The sequence below is a fragment of the Melospiza melodia genome, chromosome 8, assembly GCF_035770615.1.
Source record: "Melospiza melodia melodia isolate bMelMel2 chromosome 8, bMelMel2.pri, whole genome shotgun sequence".
NCBI classification, from domain to species: Eukaryota; Metazoa; Chordata; class Aves; order Passeriformes; family Passerellidae; genus Melospiza; species Melospiza melodia.
This window is the reverse complement of record NC_086201.1, coordinates 5,318,175-5,340,880: the sequence shown is the minus strand read 5'-3', so window position 1 is coordinate 5,340,880 and position 22,706 is coordinate 5,318,175. Positions and strand designations below refer to the sequence as shown.

The window sequence follows — 22,706 nt, the reverse complement described above, 5'->3', positions numbered from 1 at the left end:
TCTGGAAACAGAAAAAATCAAGAGCATCCTTCTGATGAGTGACTTTGCAGCAGATGTCGCTAAACTCCTGTGGAGGCTGTCCCTGTGTGCTGTGCTGCCCTGGTGACATAATGTGTCACTTGGGTGGCACTGGGGTGTCACTAACACAACAACTGGCCCTCACAAAGCCACTGGTGATGGTTCTATATAAAGAACATTTTGGAACCTGACCTTTGCCTTGTAAAAGTTATTCAGACTCAAACCCATTGCTTCTCAAGCATGAATCCATTTCTAGTCCTTTTGTTAAAAGGAATACACAGCTGGAAGGAAAGCACTTGTGCTGTTGAAGGAGAACATTCCTCATTGTAAGCAAACCTGTTCAATTTTTTTTTTGATATTCTAATGTAAGCCCAAATGCATGCCATGTCCAGAAACTGATAACTGCAGTAATTGAGCCAAATTATTTCAAAGTAAAATACTCACCATCCATCAAATGTGATAATGTGTGGATCAGTGAAAGAGTAGCAGTTCCCTGTTGGGAGGTCTCGAACTGTGACCTAGTTAAAATGAAATGTGTAATGAATACAGTCTACACAGCAGTTTTCCTTCATTACTGTTCCTCAAAAAACATTAGGGGCAGGATTCATGGGTTAAGTACAAACTACAATCTGACTTCTGAAACATGATTGCAGATAGGGACAAAATGGGCTTTGCTTTCAAACAACAGAGCTTAATCACAGCCAATGAGGGAGTTCAAAGTGTTCCTGTTCATCTGATCTAATGTCTTCCTTTATCTGGTAAAAGCTGAAGTTCTTTATTAAAACTTTTTGCCAAGGAGCAGATCATTCACAGAAATTACCAGGAGAATAGAGTGCTCATTAAATTGTACTAATTTAAATGCCTGAAGTATAGTAAAAAGGTATGCTATAATTAAGTAACATTAGCATGTTTTAGTAGTACCTGCCTGTCCCCTAATTTGACCTCAGATTTCCCTTTATAGCATCTCAATGGCTGATTTATCTATTTGATGTGGATATTGATCAGGTATCGATGAGGAGGCTCCAAATTACACTGATGTAAGTTTGTGGGTGAAACAGGAGAGGATCTACTGCAGCTACAGAGATCTTTATCTGCAGCAGCGCTTGACCCCTCGGGCACCAGCTGGGTGACAGAGAGAGCCCTGGTGCCCTGCAGGGAGCAGATGTGCCTGCAGAAGCCAGGGGCAGGGCTCTGGAGCTGTAACACCTGAATCTCAGGCAGTGCTGGACCCAGGTCTGCTCAAGAGGGTGGTTTTCAATGGCTGAGTGCTCTGCTGACCAGCTCCCAAAAATTCAGGACTGGGTTGTGAGGTGATTTGTGATATGAAGAGCTCCCCCAGTCATACTGGTGGGAGTGATGGAGTGTTATGGTTTTCCATTTTCCATCCTGACAGACTGATTTCTTGGGCAGGGCTGTTAATTCTTTGCTCCCTCCCTGCCCGTGAGGAGCCCAGAGGTGCACTCCAGTTAGTTCTACCAGGATCCATGGAGCAGGGAAGAAGGATGGCTGCTATATCCCTGTGCAGCCTCTCAGTGACAAAGCAGAACCTGGCTCTTGGGAACAGGGGTGAAATTAAATAAATGAATTAGAGGGTGAAGATAGAACTTCAGTTCCTGACAACGATCCTCACCTGCAGCAATACATCACCTGTATCTCAAAATACCCCTTAACCATGACACAGAAACACTGAGATGCCCACCTGTGTCTGGCACACCAAACTTTTAGAATGATGGTCTTGAGGAGTGAAAAAATGAACTCCTCTTTACAAAACTTTTTGATCTGGGGTCAGCTGTATCATTTGGATTTATGGTGTGACATGAAGTGTCTCAGAATTTTCCCATTTTCTCCACAGCCTCACAGATCCTAAGTAAAAATTTAGCACAAACAAATCCATGTGGCTCTTCCTCCTCTGTTCCTTCTTGCATGATATCAGCAGAAGACACAATTCCTGGTTGGAGGCAGGAGTAGTTTGCTGAGGAAATCCTGTTTACAGGTATGTAGATGTGTTAGGATGTTCTGCCCACCATTTCTGTTCAATTGTTAGATAAATCAAAAATATCTGAACAAGTCAGAAGGGTTAAAGATTATGTGGATTTTAATACATGGACTTTTTCTTGCTATGTTGCAAGAGCTATGTTACATTAAGGCCTCTAATTAACTACAAAGCAGCAATGTGAAAATGGGGGGAGGGAAGTATTGACTATTATGTTTCCATATATCAAGTTTTAACAGAGATAAATGGAATTTATTATTAAAATTGATTTATTCAATTTCACACTTGATACATCTGCATATTTTAATGACAGAATTTGTAATTTCAGGAAAAAATATGAGTGTGTGAGTGCACGATGCTGAATTAGCCATAATTTCTGGTTTAAGAATCTTGAAAAGAAGCCAGTTCTGGAGATAAAATGCTATACACCCATGCTAGCCATTTTGCCTTTGAAGACAAAAATTCTTGTGGTCCAGTTTAATCTTATTCTCTCATGACAAAATCCACAAAAATTAAGGCAGAGAATTGTGGATTTCACTGGGGGGTTGTTTTCAGTTACTTAAGATATGCCAGCTTGGATGTGCCCCTGCTCTGAGAAATTCAGCTCAGTCAAATCTGTGCTCTGGTTAATTTTTTGGAGTGGTGGGATTACAGCTCTCAAACCTCCCAGCTGAGGTCCTGAAATAACTTCATGGAGAAAGGGCTGGTCCTTGCTCACCACATTTCTTTAGCCAGGCTTTCTACAGGGAAAGTGTGGCTGGCCTTCCTGATTGTTTCTTTTTGTTTGTTTGTTTGTTTGTTTGTTTGTTTTATTTTGGACATTTTGTAGTGGTATAAATGAAAAAGTGGAGCAGCCACGTGTCATTGAAAGTGTCCTGGCAATTCACACTACGGTCACAAATTGAACGTGGCACTGCTCAATCCTCTCTCCTCTCTCCTTTCTGAGGCTCTGCCTTTCCTCTGCTTTTTCAGAAAATGTTCTCCAAACATTTTCTTCTCACTTTTCCCCTCTCTCCTTCTCAAAAAGATGCTCATTCCCTAACCCATGTTCTCCCTCTCCCCTTTTCCAGTGGACAGGAGCATTCCTGGTGACCTCTGTGTTCCAGCTCTTGGCCTTACTCATGTGCTAAGTAATAATCAAACCTAAATCTGTCAGAGCACAGGGAATTCCATTTAATTTTCTTGGTGCGTAAAGTGACTGATTTGCTTTACTCTGCTGACAGAGGGCAGGGTTAGATCAGATATTAGGAAAAAAATTCATTACTGTGAAGGTGGAGAGGCCCTGCCACAGGTGGCCCAGAGAAGCTGTGACTGCCCATTCCCTGGAAGTGTCCAAGGCCAGGTTGGATGGGGCCTGGAGCAACCTGGGATAGTGGAAAGTGTCCCTGCCCATGGCAGGGGGTGGATCTAGGTGGTCTTTAAGGTCCCTTTCAACCCAAATCATTATGACAATCATCCCTAAAATTTTATTTTCTTTGGAAAAAAAAAAGGAGAAAAAAAAAAAAAAGGAAAAAAGAAAAAATTTGTCACATTTCCCAAGTGATTTCAGGACCTCACCTTCACATCCCTGGGTGTGTAAGCCCTCCAGAGCACATCCCCTGGCGCGGCCGGCCGGGCGCTGAGGCGGCTGACGCGGTCCCCGTCCTGCGCGAAGTCGGTCACGGCTGTCACTGTCACCCTGGCTGCTGCACAGCTGCCCCCCGAGCACGGCCCTGGCAGCAGATCCACCTGGCAGGCCGAGAGGGCGATGTCTGGGGGCCCTGGGACCTGGCTGCCTGGAGGGAACACCAACACAGAGTCTGACAAGAGTCAGCCAAAGTGCCGCCCCATACCCTCCTCTGCTCAACAGAAACATTTCTCGTTCCAGGACACACACGCCTTGTGTCTTGGATTGAAGGATTTAGCTGGGGTGTGTGTTCTATTGCCATCTGTTAGAGGTGGGGCAGCTATCTCCTGTTCATTGGGCAGTTTTCTCTATCTCTTGCACAAACCAATCCTCCCTCCATGAGATCTCTTCTGTCCATGGCCAGTGAGTGCCCCTGCATGGCTGTTCCAATTCCATCATCCCACTGGGAGATGCTCCGCCCAGGGGAGGAGCCAAGCATTCCTACCTGGATACAATCTGAGGGTTGGAATGCTGCAGCAGCATTTTCCTACTGGATTCCCAGAGGGAGCCCAGGCCCATCTACATCAGCCCTGGAGCTGCAGAGGAAAACTCCCCCCTTGTGCAGGATCCCTGCTGCACCAGAACCACAGCTGGCACTGCAGGAGGGCTGAGCCCCATGGGGTGGGGCTGTGCCACCACCCTGACACACAGGGTGTCGTGTCCTACTCTGACTCTGGCAGTGGTTTGGTTATATGTTGGTGTTTGTGGTTTTTTTTTTTTTTTTTTTTTTGGTACTATTACATTTGTACTTTTTTAAATTTTACTAGTAAAGAACTGTTACTCCTCTTCCCATATCTTTGCCCGAGAGCCCCTTAATTTCAAAATTATAATAATTTGGAGGTTTACATTTTCCATTTGAAGGAAGGCTCCTGCCTTCCTTAGCAGACTCCTGTCTTTTCAAACCGAGACACCTTGGAACCAGATGGGCTTTACATGAAAGCAGTTGTGACTGACTGAATCTGGCATCCCCCTGCACTCTTCACTGTGCTGCTTTTTTATCCCCAAAGTTTGCTAAAAACTTGGTGGTGTCTATTTTTCCACAGGTGCTAATATTTCTGGGACAATGGTGTTATCTTTATGGGTCCATGCCCAGGGAATGAAGACAAGTCGTTGTCATGACAAAGAAAGAGATGAACCTGTGTTCTGGAAAACATTTCTCTTTCACTGTCTGGAGTATAAGGAGGTATCTGCTGGGAGTTATTTAATTTAAAGCAAACAGGTGTTTTGATGTGAAAAGGGAGGGGTTCTTGAGTAAGTTTTTGGTGAACTGTGGATTCACAACAGCAAGGCAAATGCAGCAGGTCTGTATTTGTATTTTTTGGCTTAGTTATGTTATGGTGTTTTGCTTTCAATCTGTAAAGCAATGGTAGTTTTATTTGTGTCCTTCACAGAAGTATTGTGCTGATAAATTCACTAAAAATTTAGGAAAATAATAAGCTATGGAAATACTGGCTATGTGAGCATCAGTGGTGGGTAGAGAAATGATGTGTGGTGACAAAATCAGTGTGACAATGGCACTGCACATCATATCTTTCCTGAAGGGACCTCTACACACAGCCAGAATGGCAGTGTTCACTTCTCTCAGGTGCTGACCCTTTCTGCTGAGGTTTCAGGTGAAGGGCAAACCTGGATTTTTATTTCCATAGGTGTGTTTTCCCTTACACACACTGAATTATGGTAGCATTCAGTTCTGAGCCATCTGGTCTGCATACATACAGTGTGCATTTTCTTCTCAAGGAGCCACTCAAGCTTTCATGGATCCTTTGGTTGATAGGAAATGAAACTATGGTCCCACTGAAGCCAGTCAGAATCTAAATGCTGATTTCAGGACTTACAGTGTTTCTTGAGGAGTACTTAGTTTTCTGTCCCAGGCTGCTAATTATCATCAGATGAGAATAAAGTTCTAGAAATGGTGGGCATAAAATTAATCTGAGATGAAAACAAGTGATTTTCTGATATTAAAATAAGTGATTTTTATACCATTCTTCCCATTTGTAGAATTGCTTAGTAATTTCTAGAGATGGCATGAAAGAATTTTAAGATGGCATTTCTAACACAATCAAATAATCACTGTATTATTCCTTATGGAAAAATCTCATGAAATATAATTTAAATTAACCCTGTACAGTACTGTGGGAACTGAACTAAAATCTACAGATATTAATGACATTTTATCTCTCATATCAAATCCTTAAAGGCTGCTTCACCTCACATCTTATAGAAAAGTCCTGGCTCATTTTCAAGGTTCTTGATTCAATTAAATTGGAGGTTTCCATGAGGAATAGTTATTGCCATTACAGCCCCATGAGCTGTGCTCAAAACCCAGAACAAAAGTTTAAAATCAAAGAAAATCATCTTGTCAAAATAGTAGCGATAAACTTAACAGGAGCCGAACTCCAGTGGCTCTGCTGTGCCTTGGCATTCATTATGATATTGTCTGAACTTGGAGAGATATTTCTGTGCTTGTAATTAGCTTTCTTATCACTTATTCCCTACATAATTAGCACAAGAGTGTAGTTATATGGATTCAGCCAGACAAGGAGCTTGTCAGTTAATTTATTCAGTATAAACGAATCGCAGCTGAAATGGTTTTTATTTTTAATTTCCAGCACTGTGGCCAGCACACATTTTTCAGAAGCCCGCAGTGTTCCTTCAGATAAACTAATGGAGCCTAAAGACAATAAAGGCTCAGAGCAAATGTGGCTGTGCAGACACCCAGCAGCAGATCCTCAGCCTTAAGTATATATAGATAGCTCAATAGATAACAGCCCAGTGTCATCCCAGGAAATAGCCCCAGGATGGAGCAACCAAGGGCTAGAGCTGGGTCTAGTCTAAGCTGCAGAAATGAGTTGATCAAAACTAACAGGAATTTTCCACTTCAGCGACAACTTCCTTCAAATATGAGTTAATTGGATGAGCTGTGCTTTCCTCCTGGCACCTCTTGGCACCAACACCTCTTGGCATCAAGCCCATTGACAGCTTGGAAACAGAGCTGCTTCTGCAAGTCCTGTATCCTCTCTTTCTTCCAGTCAAGCAAGCCTGGAAGGGACTGTGGGACTGGAGGAGACCTTGGTGAGGAGCCGGTCCAATGTGCTGAGCTCAGCCTCCCCCACCTGAGAGCTCCTGGCCCAGGCTCCCAGTGCCAGAGGGATTCTGAAAGCCTTGATGGATGCCTCAGAAAATGTGATTTAAACAAATGGCCTTGGCTGGGGCTCATTCCTATCTGATCCTCAGTGCCTGAGCTGCTTGGGGTCTGTGGGGATGTCCCAGCACACGCCAGCCCTGACATCCCAGTCTTTGCTCCACCTGGATATCCAAGGAAATCCGTTCCCATGAGCCCAGAGGACGTTTTCCTGATGGAGCAGCCCAGACTCCAAGCCAAGAGCAGTGTGTAGAGCAGAGCAGCACTGAGCCGTGGAGAAATGCAAAGTACTGCAAGTACGAGAGCCAGCACAGCTGCTGGAACCATAAGGTGCTGCTCAGTTTAAGTTCATTTTGTTGTGATACCATTTAAATTATTTTCTTCTTTTTGTCTAAGCACTTGGCTGATTGATGAGGAGAGCTAGGAAAGGGAATTAAAAAGAGAAAAATATCAGGACCTGTCTGGGTTTTGCCAACATTTTTTAGAGCTGGCTTTTTGTGGGTAGAGAAATTGCAGCTGTAATCCTATCTCTAAACATTTCTCTTGTTGAGTCACTTACGGAAGAGAAAGAAACTTGTTAGAAAAAAGCTTGAGTGTTTTATTTGGTGCAAATGGAAAGTAAATACCTACATGCCACCCTTAGGCAGGACAGGTATTCCACCTGATTGACCTGAAGACAGCATTTATTGAATAAAAGGGCAAGAGTTTTCTCAGTGACATTGTCAATATTTTCAAGTTAATAAAATAAAAACCCCTGAATGTTTAGAAAGAGAATAATATATAAGCACAAGAATGATTTTTTCCTCCTGTATTAAGTTAGACAAAAACTATAAGCCAACAAAAGAAAGAAAAAAGGCTTCACTATGCATTTACTGAATAATAAATCTGCAGGGGAGCTTTTTCATTGATAATTAATGAAATTATTCTACCTAAGAACATTCCTGCTACAAAAAACCCCTAAAAATGGAATTTTACGCTCCTGGAATTTAAAATAAGTTCTTCTACTCTCAGTTATTTCATCCATAAATCTCAACAGACTACTGTTCAGGTTATTGCTAGTCAGATTTATGGCTTTGGGGTTTTTTTTTCTCTCAAAAATCTGTCAGATGTAATCAGCTGTTTTATTTTGCAGATAAAAATATGGCCTAGTTTGCTGATTTTATGCCTTCTGCCCTTTGGTATTATTGATATATTATATTTTCTATTAGAATCCATTGTAACCTACATACTGGAAAAAGCAATCACATGGATTAGATGTCAATATGTAAAACTCTTACCCAAGTCCTCAGTGCTTAGTTGCAAAGTGATTTTACAGGAATTGTCCTGCCCAGGACAGGCAATGGGCACCGTGCTCAGGACAGTCACAACATGCTCCTTGCCATCCTCTGCAATTTCCAGCGATTCTGGCAAAAACTGGAAATAATGTAAAGAACTTTAAGATAATTTTGACAGACAAAAGTGATGACAGATTAATCAGGCAACGCTGACATCTATGAAGCCTGAAGTGGTTTCAACCAATTATTAAGATATTACTCGCAAAATAATAATAACCTTTATCATAATCTGCTTAATAATAATACATTTTGCAATAGTGATCTTCACTTTTGTAAGGTAAAATTGCTGTTAACATACTTTAAGTAGATTATTTGCAATTAAGGAAATGTTTTCAGTTCCCATATATAATGTGTAATTGCTTCTCATCTCCAAATCAGAAAGCTAGCTTTTATAAGCCTGAGAATAATGCTGTGGAATTTATTTAATTTTTAATATCCCTGTTTTAAAGGAGCTCCTACCCCAGTGCACTAGGAGAAGAACCATGGCATAAAGTCTGGCATAACCTCATGGTCATGGGCTCTATGCTTGTAGTTTGCACCAGGTGCATAATAATTACAATTTTTCACCAATTCCCCTTCCCAGGAAGAAGAATTGCTCTGCACATAGATTTTACAGCTTTGGAGAGAAAGCTGGGGTTGTGCCTTTTCTGTCTGCCCATTGTCCTGGGAAAAGAGCAGAAACAGCACTCAGGGCTGGTTGGAAATGGGAATTTCTACTCCCTGGAAAATCCTGACATTTAAAAAAATTCCTCAGAAACTGTTCTTCAGATGCCACATAGAATGTGCTGCCAGATGTTTGAAGCCCCTTTCATGGAGGCATGACACTCAGATACTTAGAAGATCCCAAAAATCTCCTGACAGCCTAATCCTTGAGTGGGATTAGACCTGGTCCTTGCACCCAGTATGAATTTATCTTCAGCAACTTCTGTTTTGTAATGCCTGACCGTAACAGGATGATAGATAAAAATTCATATTTTGTCTTCACTTTGTCCTGGTTAATTTACAACAGAATTGTGCATCCTTGGTTTGTAGGTTTTTAGGTGTGTCTTCCAAACCCACAAAACCCCCAGAGCTGTTCAGGGCACATTTACTGGCACATGGAGCTTTCCCATACTTTGTGGTACATGGTGCCATGTCACCGTGATATTTTATGAAAAATCCCTTCACCAGGATTTCTTCTCCTGGCAAGATAAGAAGCCTCAGCTTCTCCATGTTTTGCTGCTCTGGAATGTGATTTGGACAATTGTTTATACAAACATGTGAATTGTTGTTAATTAATGGCCAATCGCAGCCAGCTGTGTTAGACTCTCTAAGTCTGTCACGGGTTTTTATTATCTGATGTCTCCTTTCTCTTTCTTTAGTATAGTTTTAGTATATATATAGGATATAATATCATAAAATAATGCATCAGCCTTCTGAGAACTTGGAGTCAGGTTCTCATCTCTCACCTCGTCCTGGGGACCTCACAAACACCACAACAGTGCCTGTGGTGCCTCAGGGTGTTTTGCAGACAAACTGAAAGCCATTTGCTCACAGTGAACAGTGCTGCTTGTGATGATCAGGACTCATGTTTCTTCATCATGATTTTCAAATATTCCCTAGTTAGAGACTCAGGGCCATGGGTGTTACCTTGATCCCAGCATAGAAACCTTTGCTGTCCTCAGGCAGTGACAGCTGCTCAGGAGAGCCCCTCCTAAAAGCTGTGACGGTGCAAAAGACCTGTAATAAATAAATAAACATCATATGCTATAGCATTTCTTGAGTAACATTCATATAATTGTGCATCTTCCTGTTGCTCAGAGTTTTTAAGCTTTCATTCTACTGCTGAGATATATTTGGGGGATTTAGGATTTGGGAATATTTATGTGAAAATTTTGAGATTTGGAAGAATTTTTGATGCATTTAATAAGCAAAGAAAATGGCTGTTGTTTCAATAATTAATTACACTTTATGCTTACGATGTGTTTTCTTCTTCTTACGATGTGTTTTTCTTCTTTCTTTAAACATCTTGTTTTGTGATTTTGACTCATTTTACTAACAAAAACCTACATTGTTCATAGATATCACTGTCAGAATTCAGACATTTGCTCTTGGGATCTCAGACCCCAGTCTGTCCACTGATCAAGCATCTGCTCTCTGCACCACATTTGTAAGCATTTTATTTTAAAATTTAAATTTGTTTGACAGTCATCCAGTCTCAGAAACTGTGTCAGCAATAAGAGAAGCTCCTTTTTTTCCCCTTATAGTTTTATAAAAGATGATGCACATGTGCCTACAGGGTTTATATTGTATTAAAAGAATGAAATTCACCCAAATAAAAAACTCCTCCAAACACAATGTACTAGGACACTTATGTTGTATTCCTAGCACAGCCACACAACTTTTATCTCTGCTGAGCCTGCACACCATCTGCCAACTTAATGTTTCATTGGTTTCAGAAAAACCAAATTGCAAAAATCATTTCTAGGACCATAAGATTGAAATACAGAAATTTTCCTTAAAGCAAATGACAATAGACTCTGAAACTGTAGTTCTGAATATTTTTTTTAGTCTTCTTGGAAATGAAGTAACAGATTGTGACACATTAAATCAAATTCTAGATACTCAGATGACATATTTATAGCTGCTGCCTTTTTTAGGCCTCAAGTAACCCACAAGGAAGAACTGGACCGGTCCAATTTATTTTCCACTATAACAAATGACTTTGGATGGATTTTTCCAGCATCACTCACTGGCCATGCTGATGCTTGTAGCTCTCACCTGCTGCCTCAGGCACGACCCTCATGACTACTACCTGCAAAGCAGGTTCTGCACCAGGATATTCCCAGATTCATGTCATCATGAACTTCATAACATCCTGAATATTTCTTTTAGCACCCTAAAAGTCCCTCCTCGTTACCATCAAGCCATGAGTTCCCTCCAAACTGAGGAATCCTCTTTCCCACCTCATTTGTGCAGAGCAGAAATTCCCCACCAGCAATACAGGGCTGTTTGTAGGGCTGTGGGGAAAAACAAGTGTTTTCTGTGCTCTTCAAGTGGATTATTTCCAGTTCAGCTCAGTCCCAGGCTTATGTGCCTTTTGGGATGGTTTTACCTTCACAATTTTTCTCACTCTCTTGCAGACAGTTTGGCCCAGTGAAAACGGTGCCATTTGTTACATTAACGAGATGGAAGCCTTGAGGTCGTACTGGGTGTACTGGGGGAAAAACAGACAGATCTCACCTCACAGAGACACTTTACAGTTAAAATTCCTCAGATATTTCATAGTTATCCAGCCTGCCTCTGAAGCCTGCCTCTGTTGTCTCCTCAAGGTAATAAGGCCCTGTTATCATTAGATATTTATTATCTCCTATCCTCCCCTCAAGGCTTGTGCTCGGCTTACGGACTTTCCAAAACACCTCTTCTGCTGGGAAGGCAGAAAGTGAGGGTTGATCATGCTCCTGCAGCTTCTCCTGCTGCTGCCACAGGGAGAGTCTGCAAAATCAGGAACTGGCAAGGTGGTGACAGCAGAGAGAGAGTTCAGATAACGCACATTCCCCCTACCAAAAACAAACAGCACTGACCCCCTTGCAGAGCTCATGGAGCAGATCACCTGCACCCACATTGCAGGTGATGTATTTGCACTCCCTGGGCTGTTTGCACTTTTGGCTTCAGTGCTTTTAACCAGAAATATTCCCGCTGAGATTCCCTCTGAGCCCAGCACGAGGAGTGTTTGTGCCAGGGAGGGAGCAGCAGCTGCCAGGGACGGGCACAGGGATGCCCAGCACTGACAGAGGATGGCCTGGTGATCTTCCCCAAAGTGATATTCTGGCAAAAAACGGAACCCAGCCTCGCTGTATTTCCTCTCATATCTATTTTAGAGGTATATTTTATAGGTAAAGCGCCAAACACTCAAATAAAAACGTACTCCCTAATGACACACAGAGATTTCTGTGGATATCAGTCCATCCCAGCTCAATCTTCAGTGCTTTTGGAGGTCAGCACAAACTTTAAAAATTCAAAATGTATGGACAGCCATCAAAATTTACATTTTATTTCTGTCTTTTATATAATTCCCACCCTTGTTGGGTGCACACCTCACAATCAGCAATGTTCATCAGATCCTGAGCTACAGGTTGACAATTTGTCGCATAATTATGATAGTCATCCCAAGGAGGAGGGATTTTTTTGCCTTCAGCTAAATACTAACACTTTTTTCTGCACTTCAGTAATCAACTTTTTCTTTCTCTTTTTCTCTTCCCCCCCTACACCCATCTCAGGATGCAGCCTTTTTAAAGCAAAGAGATAAAAGCACCACTGACAGCAGTATGCTGATGGCCGTGACAAGTTAGGAAGTGTTTTTCCACAAACTCATTGGATCTGTTAAAAAAATTCAAATTCTATTTTTCATCATCTCTTTTAAAGGGACAGGTACCTTTGGACAGGATGACTGGATTGCTTTTTAACATGGGATGCTTTGTTTTCCCTGTGTGCTGGCAAAACTTCCCATAATAGGGCAGAAAACTTCTTCTAGGCACAAAACTCTTATCAAAAAAGGCTTTTTAGGTAAGAAGTGTCTCCCTTTGTGTGTGTTGGAGCAAATTTCCCCCCTTCCATGGACTCAAACAGAATTGTACCCATTTTGACATGGGCCCCATGAGCAGCTTCTTTAGCTAAAGGCAGAAGTCATTCATTAATTTGGTGAGGGTCAGTTAGTTCTGTGAAACAATTCAGGAGAATATTTTAATCCTAGGACCTGTGACCATCCCCAGAAAATTTCTCCTTAGTAACTTTCCCATTAAAATGTGGGTATTTTCCCCTATAGCTTTCAGAATTCAGGTTTCCTCCAAATCAGTTATTTCTACTTGTTTTGATGATAATAATGTCCTCAATTCCACCTTTTCCCCTAAATGATTCTGAATGTGGTCATTCATTAATTTGGTGAGGGTCAGTTAGTTCTGTGAAACAATTTAGGACAATATTTTAATCCCAGGACCTGTCACCATCCCCAGAAAATTTCTCCTTAATAAATGTGGGTATTTTTCCCTACAGCTTTCAGATTTCACGTTTCCTCCAAATCAGTTGTTTCTACTTGTTTTGATGATAATAATGTCTTCAATTTCACCTTTTCCCCTAAATAATTCTGAATGTGGTGTGGGGAGCCCAGGCTGGGGCAAAGATGGGGACATTTGCCAGCAGATCCAGCTTTTCCCTCTCCATCACACAGGGGGCTCAGTTAACCAAGGCAGCTGTGGGGAGCTCCCTTTTCCCCATAAGGAGCCCTTTAGAGTCACCTCCTGCTGCCATTCCCTCAGCAGGGCAACCTGGGGCCTGCAGAAGGTGCAGAAGGTGATGATTATTAACAGGAAGGTGATTATTAACAGGAAGGTGATTATTAACCCTGGGGCTGATCCCCCTCCTGCAGTACCCCCCATGTCAGGGCAGGCTGGGGCTGCAGGGCTCAGGAGGGTGACACTCCAGGATGGAAGGTGGAGGCAGGGCAGGGAGTCCCCAGGCCAGGTGAAAGGTGTGTCCTGGTGGCTCTGCAGCTGCCTTTGCCTTCTCCATTAAACACTAATGGGCTGGGGTTAGAAACTCTGCTGGCAGCTGGGAGGGAGCTGGGGTTTGCAGCCTTGATGAAAAGAGCAAAGGATGAGCAGAACTGAGGGATGACATTTCTAGGTAAGCTGGAGGAAAAGAAAAATAGTTCTCATTAGCTTGAGAAAATGATCTGGCTGTAGGTATTTGCAGAAAGGGGTAGGAACAAAGTCTCTGGGAAGGGTTAGCAGGAAGGGGAAAGCCGGGAGAATCTGTCTTTGATTTAATTAATGAACTAGACCTTGCAGCTTTAGAACACAAACCACTGCCTGTGAGGGGCTGTGGCTGTGCAGAGGAGGGAGCAGGTGCAGCTGTGTGACCTGGCCCTGTGGGCAGCCCAGCCCTGCTCACTTTGCTGCTGGCAGCTCTTCCTCCCCAGGTGCCACATGGCCGGGCAGTGTGTGGGAGCTGACTCTGGGTCAGCATTCTGCTAGGGAAGGAAGTTTTCCCAGGGTAATAGCGAGGTGTTTCATCATCTGCAGAGTTTTATCAGCTCTCTGACCCTTTCTGCTTTGAAATCTCTGCTCAAGTTCACCTAGAGCTCTGTTTCTGTGGGGATGCTTCTCATTTTCTACCTGAAGGTTGAGGGAGAAACTGTAAACTCAGCTGTGACCTGCAAACAGGCAGGTCTTCCTATTCCTGTTGATTCTGACAAATCCAGTGGCTGGGAGGGGATTAGTGGTTAAGATGGGGAGATGCCACTTTGTCTTTGGAGTCCTCTGAGCTGGGCAGTGACAGAGTCTGAGTCAGTGGGAGCTGAGCCAAGGGCATGAAGTGACCCCAGAGGGGAGATGCTGAGAGCCAGTGCTGAATGGGGTCTGTAGGATGAAACCTTGCTATTTCTGGGAGAGGAGAAGGGGCAAACCCTCAAGATGGCCTTCTAAGTGCTTGACTATTTCCATAGGTACAGACTTAATATGATTTAACATTTATGAGCCCATATGCCCAGGATTTTTCATCTAAATGCAATAAATGTAGTGAATTCATCATCTGGAATGAGCTGCTTCTCTGCCCTGGGCTGAACTGGGGCATTTCTTAGAAGTGCTGGCAATAAGACAAAAATCCTTTTTCCTTGAGAGATGAGGTGTAAGTGCTCTGCAAGGTCTGGCTTCCTTCAGCACCAAGAACAACAGGGCTGTAAGATCTCTTGCCTCATCACTGGAGGTGTTTAAGGCCAGCTGGGATGGGGTTTGGAGCAACCTGGCCTAGCAAAAGGTGTCCCTGGCCTTGCAGGGGGGTTGGAGCTGGATGATCTTTGGGCTCTCTTCCAATCCCAACCACTCTATGAAATTTCATGCTTTTTCCCTTGTGAGAGAAAAATAGTTATTTTATAGATTGAGGCAATAATTTGCTATCTGTTTGGCTGGGGCTTAATCTCCTTCTGTTGCAGAGTGCCATGCAAAGCAGCCACTTCTATCAGAGAGCTCAGAAAGGCTGGTTTTGCTTAAACATTCTTATTTTACAACCGGCACCATGGTTTATGTAGGGTGACAATTGCTCCTCACCACGTGAACTTTTGGATTGCTGTGCTGAGCAAAATCTGCCCAGTTTTCTCCTAAACACCTTTCTTTCCTAGCATAACTCATTACTCACAGTGTGCTGCTATAATTTATAGATGGCTGTGCCTCGAGGAATGAAATGACCTCTGTCACTCTCACATAAATAAGGCTTAGGAATGCCAGGATTTTCATATCAGATGGAGTGGGCTCCTTTCAGAGCTTATAGAGAAATAGTGGCATGGTATAGATTTATTTAAGACTGCAATAGTTTCATGAACATTGTGCTGCCAGCAATACTGTCTGAAATAACAAAATTGGAACCCAAAGAGCGGGGGAAGAAAGGACACATGATGGCTATTAAAAAATAACTGGCTGTTTAGTCAATACAAGTTCAGGGATGTTGGCTGGTAAATCTCAACTCTTCTCTACGGTTTGACTGCGTATTAAAATATATCAATAGCTATTCCATTATGTGACTGACCTATTGCCTGGAGGTGTTTTTACAAAGAATAGCATTGACATCAACCACCCAAAAAGTGATGTAAAAAAAAAAAAAAAAAGTCATCTTGCTTGGCAGTGGTTTTTTTGTCAAGAAAGGAACAGAGAAGATGCTGATTTCAGGCCATGAATGTGTGGAACCAAATGCAGGCTATTGTGCAAGTAGAGACTATCAGTTAAAAAGGTTCAAAAAAGGCAATTAATTTTCAAAATGCTGCAAATTCTCTGTCCTGGGGGCCAAATTCTGCCTTGAATGCCCCTCGTGCACCCTGGCAGTGCTTAGCCTTGGGGATGCTCCCACTGAGCTCTGCATGGAGAAGGGGAAAATACTGGAAAGTGCTCCTGATTTATTTTGTCCTCTCTCATATCAGTGCAAATCTGGCCTCCCTTTAATAGTGCCTGAGAGAATATTCTTCCATCTGCATCTTTCCTGGGCAGGTGAAAGTTACCCATTGCCTCTGTATGGTAGAATTTGGGGCCAGGGTTTGATTCCTCTTTTAGTGCCATCAGCTTTCCTCTAGGGTAGCCCTAAAAATGCTAAATTTCTTCTGATTTACACCACTGGAGGTGAGAGTCCCTTTTGACTCCTGTTAGACACCCAGACTGGGATGGGCAACAGTGACATGCTGTTTTTAAAATCTTTATTTTGTAAAACTGAATTCTCAGTTGCAGCTGCAGCTTCGTCGCTTGGGTTTCACCCATGATGATTTATGGATAATTATAATTAGTCTAATAGGCCATGAAGACCTTTAAAAAAGCCTAACAAGGAAGAGAATGCTTTAGTCTCACTAAACCCACTAAATTAAACACGTACTTTCAGCAGAGGACAAAGAAGGGCTTACTGGAAACTCAATACAATAAAAATAGTCTTATAAAGATTTGGCAATGCTACTCGTTAACAGAACCATATTTTCTCTGAATCCCTCAGGACTGTTAAAACAAGATTTGAAGTGATTGCAAGTGAAATAATTTGGATGAGAATATCTCCTCATAGCACAAACTTGTCTTAAAACTGGCAGAATTATCTGCCTCATCTTATAACATGTGAGGGCATCATGAGGCCTTGATAAAAGAAGGCTAAGGGGAAACCTCATCCCCATTTTCCAGCTTTTAAAGAGTGGATACAAAGAAGATGGAGGGTCCCTTTTTACAAGTAGGAACATGGAAAAGATGAAGGAAAGTTCAGATTGACCACAAAATAATTTTTTTCACAATGAGAGCAGTTATCCATTGGAATAATCTCAGCACTGGTGGATTTCCCAGCATTGGGCACTTCAGGTTCAGCAGGAAAGGGTGCTGGACTCTCTTGTCTAGACTGTGCTTTTGCCAATAAAATTTAGACCAGATGAACCCTGAACCCTCTGTGGGGGCTGGTATTCTATGATCCCATGATCTCAAAGAAGAGCTGCAAAATGCCAAGACTATTTCCAACCTACTTTCAACACCAGGACATTATCCCTATTTATTCTGTTTGCTGCAGCATCACTAATGTCCCTCTGCCTGTAAAAGTTATGAACCTAATTTAAATTTAAAAGTCTTGTTTCTGTACCATAAAAGGCCATGAATTCATACACAAGTCAATTCTTTTTTTTCACATCTGTATTGGTTTCTGTTTTGTTGTTGTTGCTGTTGAGAGCAGATCATTGTTGCTGTGTAAGCCATCAAATATACTTCTTAAAGATTGTTTTGTAATGAACCCTATCTTTCAGTATGCTATTGAACCAGGAATTTGGAATCAGAGAGGCAGAACAAAGTTAAAAAAATCCCATAAAATGAATCTCCCTCTATTTTAAAATGTGTAATATATTTTTTTTTTCCCTGTGAAAAGATGTTATTGTGTCTCTGGTCCATGGATATAAAAATTACTGAGTGCATGCAGCTGAGCCTGCCTCTGCTGCAAGATACAAAAAGTACTAAACAAAAATTGGCTCAGGCACCTGTACCCACCACTTATACAAACCCCACAGCATTCAAGGTGTAATGTAACTGCAAATATTCAATTTGCCTTTAGAACATGGCAAAATACCTTCCAAGAACTCGTTGTGATTCACAGAAATTTTACAGGTCCTGAACCCGGTTAATGTTATTAAATAATCTTGCCATGGAACAGTCTCAGATCTCTTTTTGGGCAGTAGCTCTAAGCACAAGGAGTGAGGAGCAGCACTGATAAAAACCCCACAGAGGTTTAGGAAGGAGGTTTGATCCCCTCTGTTTGTGGGACCTGTGCTGCTGAAGGCAGGTGGCATTACTGTGTCTCCAAGACGGAGATTTGCGCCGTCCATCTCCACGTAGGAGTAAAATAAAAGGTAAATAATAAAAAAAAAAAAAAAATAAATGTAGGAATAAAATAAAAGGTAATAATAAAATAAAAAATAATAATAAAATAATCAATAAAAAAAAAAAGTAAAGTATCTTCCAAGAACTCACTGTGATTCACAGAAATTTTACAAGTCCTGAACCCGGTTAATGTTATTAAATAATCTTGCCATGAAACAGTCTCAGATCTCTTTTTGGGCAGTAGCTCTAAGCACAAGGAGTGAGGAGCAGCACTAATAAAATCCCCACAGAGGTTTGGGAGGGAGGCTGGATCCCCCGTGCTGCTGGAGGCAGTGGCGTTACCGTGTCTCCCAGGCGGAGATTCGCGCCGTCCATCTCTATGTAGGAAAACGGCTGCAGGGTCGTCTCCTGGTGGATCTGCTCCCTCTTCCCAGGGCTGGAGACGCGAGACCAGAGCACCCTGAACTGCACTGGGGGCTCAGGGGCAGCGGGGCTGTAGCTGCACTTCAGGTGCACTCGGCCTTGCACGAGCTCGGGGGTGATCCATGGTTGCAAAGCCGGGCTTGAGAGCTTGTCTGGAAAAGGAGAGCAAAAGAGGGATGGAGCACAAAAACTTATTTTGCTGTTATGGTTGTTCACCTAACAAGAAGATGTCAGTGTAATTAAACATGGGATGAGCACTACATTTTGTCTTCTGGTGACTTAATTAGTAACCATGCAAGCAAGAAGGTGGGTTTTGTATGAAATGCAAAAATTGCTAATTGTGTCCTGACTACCTATTGCTGTTGTACCATCTGACCTGCTGGTTTTGAATTTTTTTTTTTTAATTTGGCAGTGAGAAAAACATTATTGAAATGAAGCACTCAGATTAATACAAATTAATTACTCTGGCAAAGGCCCTCAGCTTTGCATTTCCTTGGAGCACAGCCTTTTGATCCAAGTTTTGCAAGAAGCCCAGGAGAGATATGAGAAATCACTATTTTGCAGAGGCAAACTGACTCCCAGAAAGCAGCCAGCCTCTATTGCCTTACTGAACATCCTTTCCAGGCTGTTTTAGGATGTGTCTAGGCTAGGTCTGCTCAATATAGTCTCCCTCTGCCCAGAATAATGCTATTGCTCTAAAAATACAGCTTGCTTTCTGTAGGCTTCAACAAGTAATGAAGTCTGAAACCTTTCTTCCTGTTAAACTCCCCTAGAAAGTAGAAACAAAGAAAGGTATAATAGTGTAAGGGGATGTTTTTCATCTCTAGGGACCCAGACTCAAGCAAAACATGAAGCTGGTTCAGATGCTTTGAAAGGATAAATTAAGTAATTTTTCCAGACAAGTGTAGAAAATATAATATGTGGGAACCCAAGAGAATAAAATATGAAGCTGTTCTAGCAGAACAGAGAACCAATGTGTTAACATCTGTCCAGGGCAAACAGCAAGAGGCAAGAAACAAGTTACTTAAAAAATGAATAAAGACCAGTTGTTTATACCCTTTTGTATTTCATTTCTTAGAGGAGCTGCCTCAAACCGTGGCTCACATGATGGCTGTGTGCAGGAAATTATCCCAGAAGGACAGAGTTAGGTGATCAGCTCAGGGGAGGATGTGAGTGGAATTGCAAGCACGAACTCTGCTTTTCCCAGCTGTGTCCTTTCTGCCAAGTTATGGAGTTTTAAATTCAGCTTGTTTTGCAGCTCAGAAGAGCTGATTGCTGTCCTGCTCCTGAGCCTCCAGCAGAAGGAGCCAGGGAATTGACCCCAACACAAAGCCATGGCAGCTGGACCCAGCTGAGCCTCCTGTGGTGCAATATTTACAGCTGAATTGAAGCCATGAGGTAAAAAAACACAGTAAAAAAACTCTAGATTTGGGGGTTTTTTCCATCCAATGCATGAGACTGCAAAAACTAAAGGCTGGAAATTAAAGACTCTAAAGGACTGGACCTCTCTGAAAATGAGATTGGGAAGGGATAAGCATTATTTTCTTAGAAATGTAGGCGGCTTTATATCACCGAACAGGTATGAATCATCAAATAGGACAAAATTATTCACCCAAAATGTATTGGCAAAAAAGTTCTTTGAACAAGAGTAGTGGAAATCTTATAGTTTATAAAAAAGCCAAGCTTAAACTGAAAAATGACTATTCAGTTAAAAAGTAATTTCTGAGTAAGAATTGGTTTCATTTATTTTAATGGATATTTTATTTCTAATACTGAATTAATCTCATGTCCTTTGAGCCTTTCTTCCTTCCTTCCTCTTCTTCAAGTAGGAATGTTAAAATATTGATAAAGATAAGAAAATAGTTATCTTTCTCTTTAAAATTTATTTAAGCTTGGAGTTTGAAAATTGAAAAACTGATAACCCTAGTTTCTCAGTGTCATGTTTCTGTCCAAAAACACTAAAAGGAAAGTATAAAGGTAATTTTTTCATTTTGAGAAAGAAGCATGTTTTCTGATGAAATCTACATGCACCTGGCCATGTTCCAAAGTTCAGGAGGTTTAACTGAATGAGCAAGTGCTTTCTGCTTTCCCTTTGTTTCCTAGCTACCGAGCAGGGGTTACATCTCTCGTAGTAGGCTGAAAATTATTTCTGACGAGAACAATTATATAAATGTCATGAAAAAGATGTTATCAATTTGGTTGGTTTTTTTTTTTTTTCTCCTTGCAGAGTTTCAGAATTACCTTTTTTTGAGGGGGGGTACTGTATTATTAAAGATAAGGAGAGGCCTTAGAGACAGTCTCCTGGATACAGAGCCTGGGTACAGCTGAGATGCCTCGGCTCACTCGCTTTGCAACTTCAAGCCAAAGTGGAGCCAAAGACAGTGGGAAAGGTTACACGTGAGCTGTGACCAAGCAGAGAACGCTCCAGCAATACACACCAGATTACATTTTGCACTGGTAATAGGAGCTATTCTTCAGGAACACCTTGGACTGCCACTGATTTATTTCCCACGCGCTCCGCGCCTTAGCGGCAGCGACGCTTGACTCGCAAGGTCAGCGAGATGCGCGCTGCAACACGGGGCCTTTGAGCACCCAGCCTGAGAGGCACAAGCAATCTTATTGATGAATTCTGTGCTGCTCCTCACCTTCTGCACAGTAGCCCATGCATCCCGGGGTGGGCTGCAGGAGATAGACAAAGAAAGCGCCGCAGTTCCTGACGGCGACGGGGATGCGGAACAGGCAGCAGTCCCTGGCGCCCCCAAAGCCCTGCCAGCTGGCACAGCCCGTCAGCCTCTTGCTCTCCCCTGGAGCTGGCAGGGATTCCGACTTCAGGGACAGCCACACCGGCGCTTGGGTCCCGCATTTGTTCATCTGAGGGCGCACACAAAGGAGACGTTTGAGTATGGCAAGATTCCTTTCAGGAAAAGGAACGGAATCGTGGAATCAGAGAACAAAGTCTAACAAACACTCTGGAAAGAAGCATTTGATATGATCAAGTTGATATCATTTGATGTGATCAAATAAAACGCAATAAAACGAAAAAAAAATCCGGAAAATTTGGAAATGGAGCGACTACAACCAAATGGGCTGAGATTAAATGAGGGGTAGTGCAAACAACCAAAACTTGCCAAAATTACTACAATTAAGATCCTGAAATCGGGGAAGAAAAGTAAACAAAGAGACAGGAGAAGAATTAGAAGAAATGAAGCATTAAAAAAAAAAGAAAAAAGAAAAATTCCGGTACCAAGTGAAAATAATAAAAGTGAGTGAGATGACAAGAAGTGGAGGGAATTGGACCAAATCTTGCCCAAATAATCCTCATTGAAATCTTGAAATCAGAGAACAAAGACCAACACACACTTTGGAAGGGAGATATGATCAAAAATAATGCAATTGAATAAAACCAGAAAATTAGGAAACTGAGTGACTACAACCAAATGGACTGAGATGAAATGAGGGGCAGTGAAAAGGACCAAAACTTGCCAAAATTACTCCAATTAAAATCCTGAAATCAGGGAAGAAAAGTAAACAAAGAGACAGAAGAAATGAAACATTATAAAAAAAGAAAAATGAAAAATTCTGGTACCAAGTGAAAACAATAAAAGTGAATGGGATGACAAGAAGTGCAGGGAAATGGATAGAAGCTTGCCCAAATAATCCTCATCGGAATCACGAGATTTCATTCCCTTTCCTGAAAGTGGAGATCACTAAAACCCAAGAGCCTGTGTGAACCTGGAGGGTCAGTGAAAAAGCTGTGTGGGTGGGGATGAAAATGTCTTGCATGGTTTTGAGCAGTGGCTTTACACAGACAAAACGCTTAAAGGACACAATAACAGGATTCCGAAGTATATTCCTCTGGTTTTGGTTGGTTTATATGAAGAGGATGAAAGCATAAAAGCAGGCTAAATCACCTGCCCCCAAACCATCTGCCCTGCTCCTGACAGCTCCTGCCCTTCCAGCACACCCTGGACACATTTGTGGGGTCTGTACCTCTCCCTCATTCTGCAAGAGAGACGCATATGAAAGATGGAAAAAACATATGTGCAGGATATGCTTGACTTAACTTTCTATTTTTTTTTTTTTTATTTTATTTTTGCTTTCAGGCTTTTATCTATTAACAAATTCCCTGAATACAGAAAATCCCAAAGCAGAAGGCACTGGTCTTAAAAGGTTTAAATGACAGCATGTTGAGTCATGGCCAGGAGAGACTGATTTCCATTTCCCAACCTAGGGATGTATGTTCAGGAATCTCAGATCTGAGCTGCCCTCTGTACCTGTC

General features: G+C 42.1%; 1 protein-coding gene across 1 annotated transcript in view; it reads right to left on the bottom strand.

Moving 5' to 3' along the window:
• The window catches only part of LOC134420958 (von Willebrand factor D and EGF domain-containing protein-like), a 173,135-nt gene that overhangs the window by 101,131 nt on the left and 49,298 nt on the right, over positions 1–22,706 (bottom strand). The window contains exons 3-8 of the mRNA XM_063161349.1: positions 21,073–21,298; positions 18,347–18,579; positions 9,783–9,872; positions 8,097–8,232; positions 3,569–3,786; positions 463–536 (exon numbers count right to left, since the gene is read on the bottom strand). Coding sequence (XP_063017419.1) covers positions 463–536; positions 3,569–3,786; positions 8,097–8,232; positions 9,783–9,872; positions 18,347–18,579; positions 21,073–21,298 — 977 coding nt within the window. The remainder of the gene's footprint in view (positions 1–462; positions 537–3,568; positions 3,787–8,096; positions 8,233–9,782; positions 9,873–18,346; positions 18,580–21,072; positions 21,299–22,706) is intronic.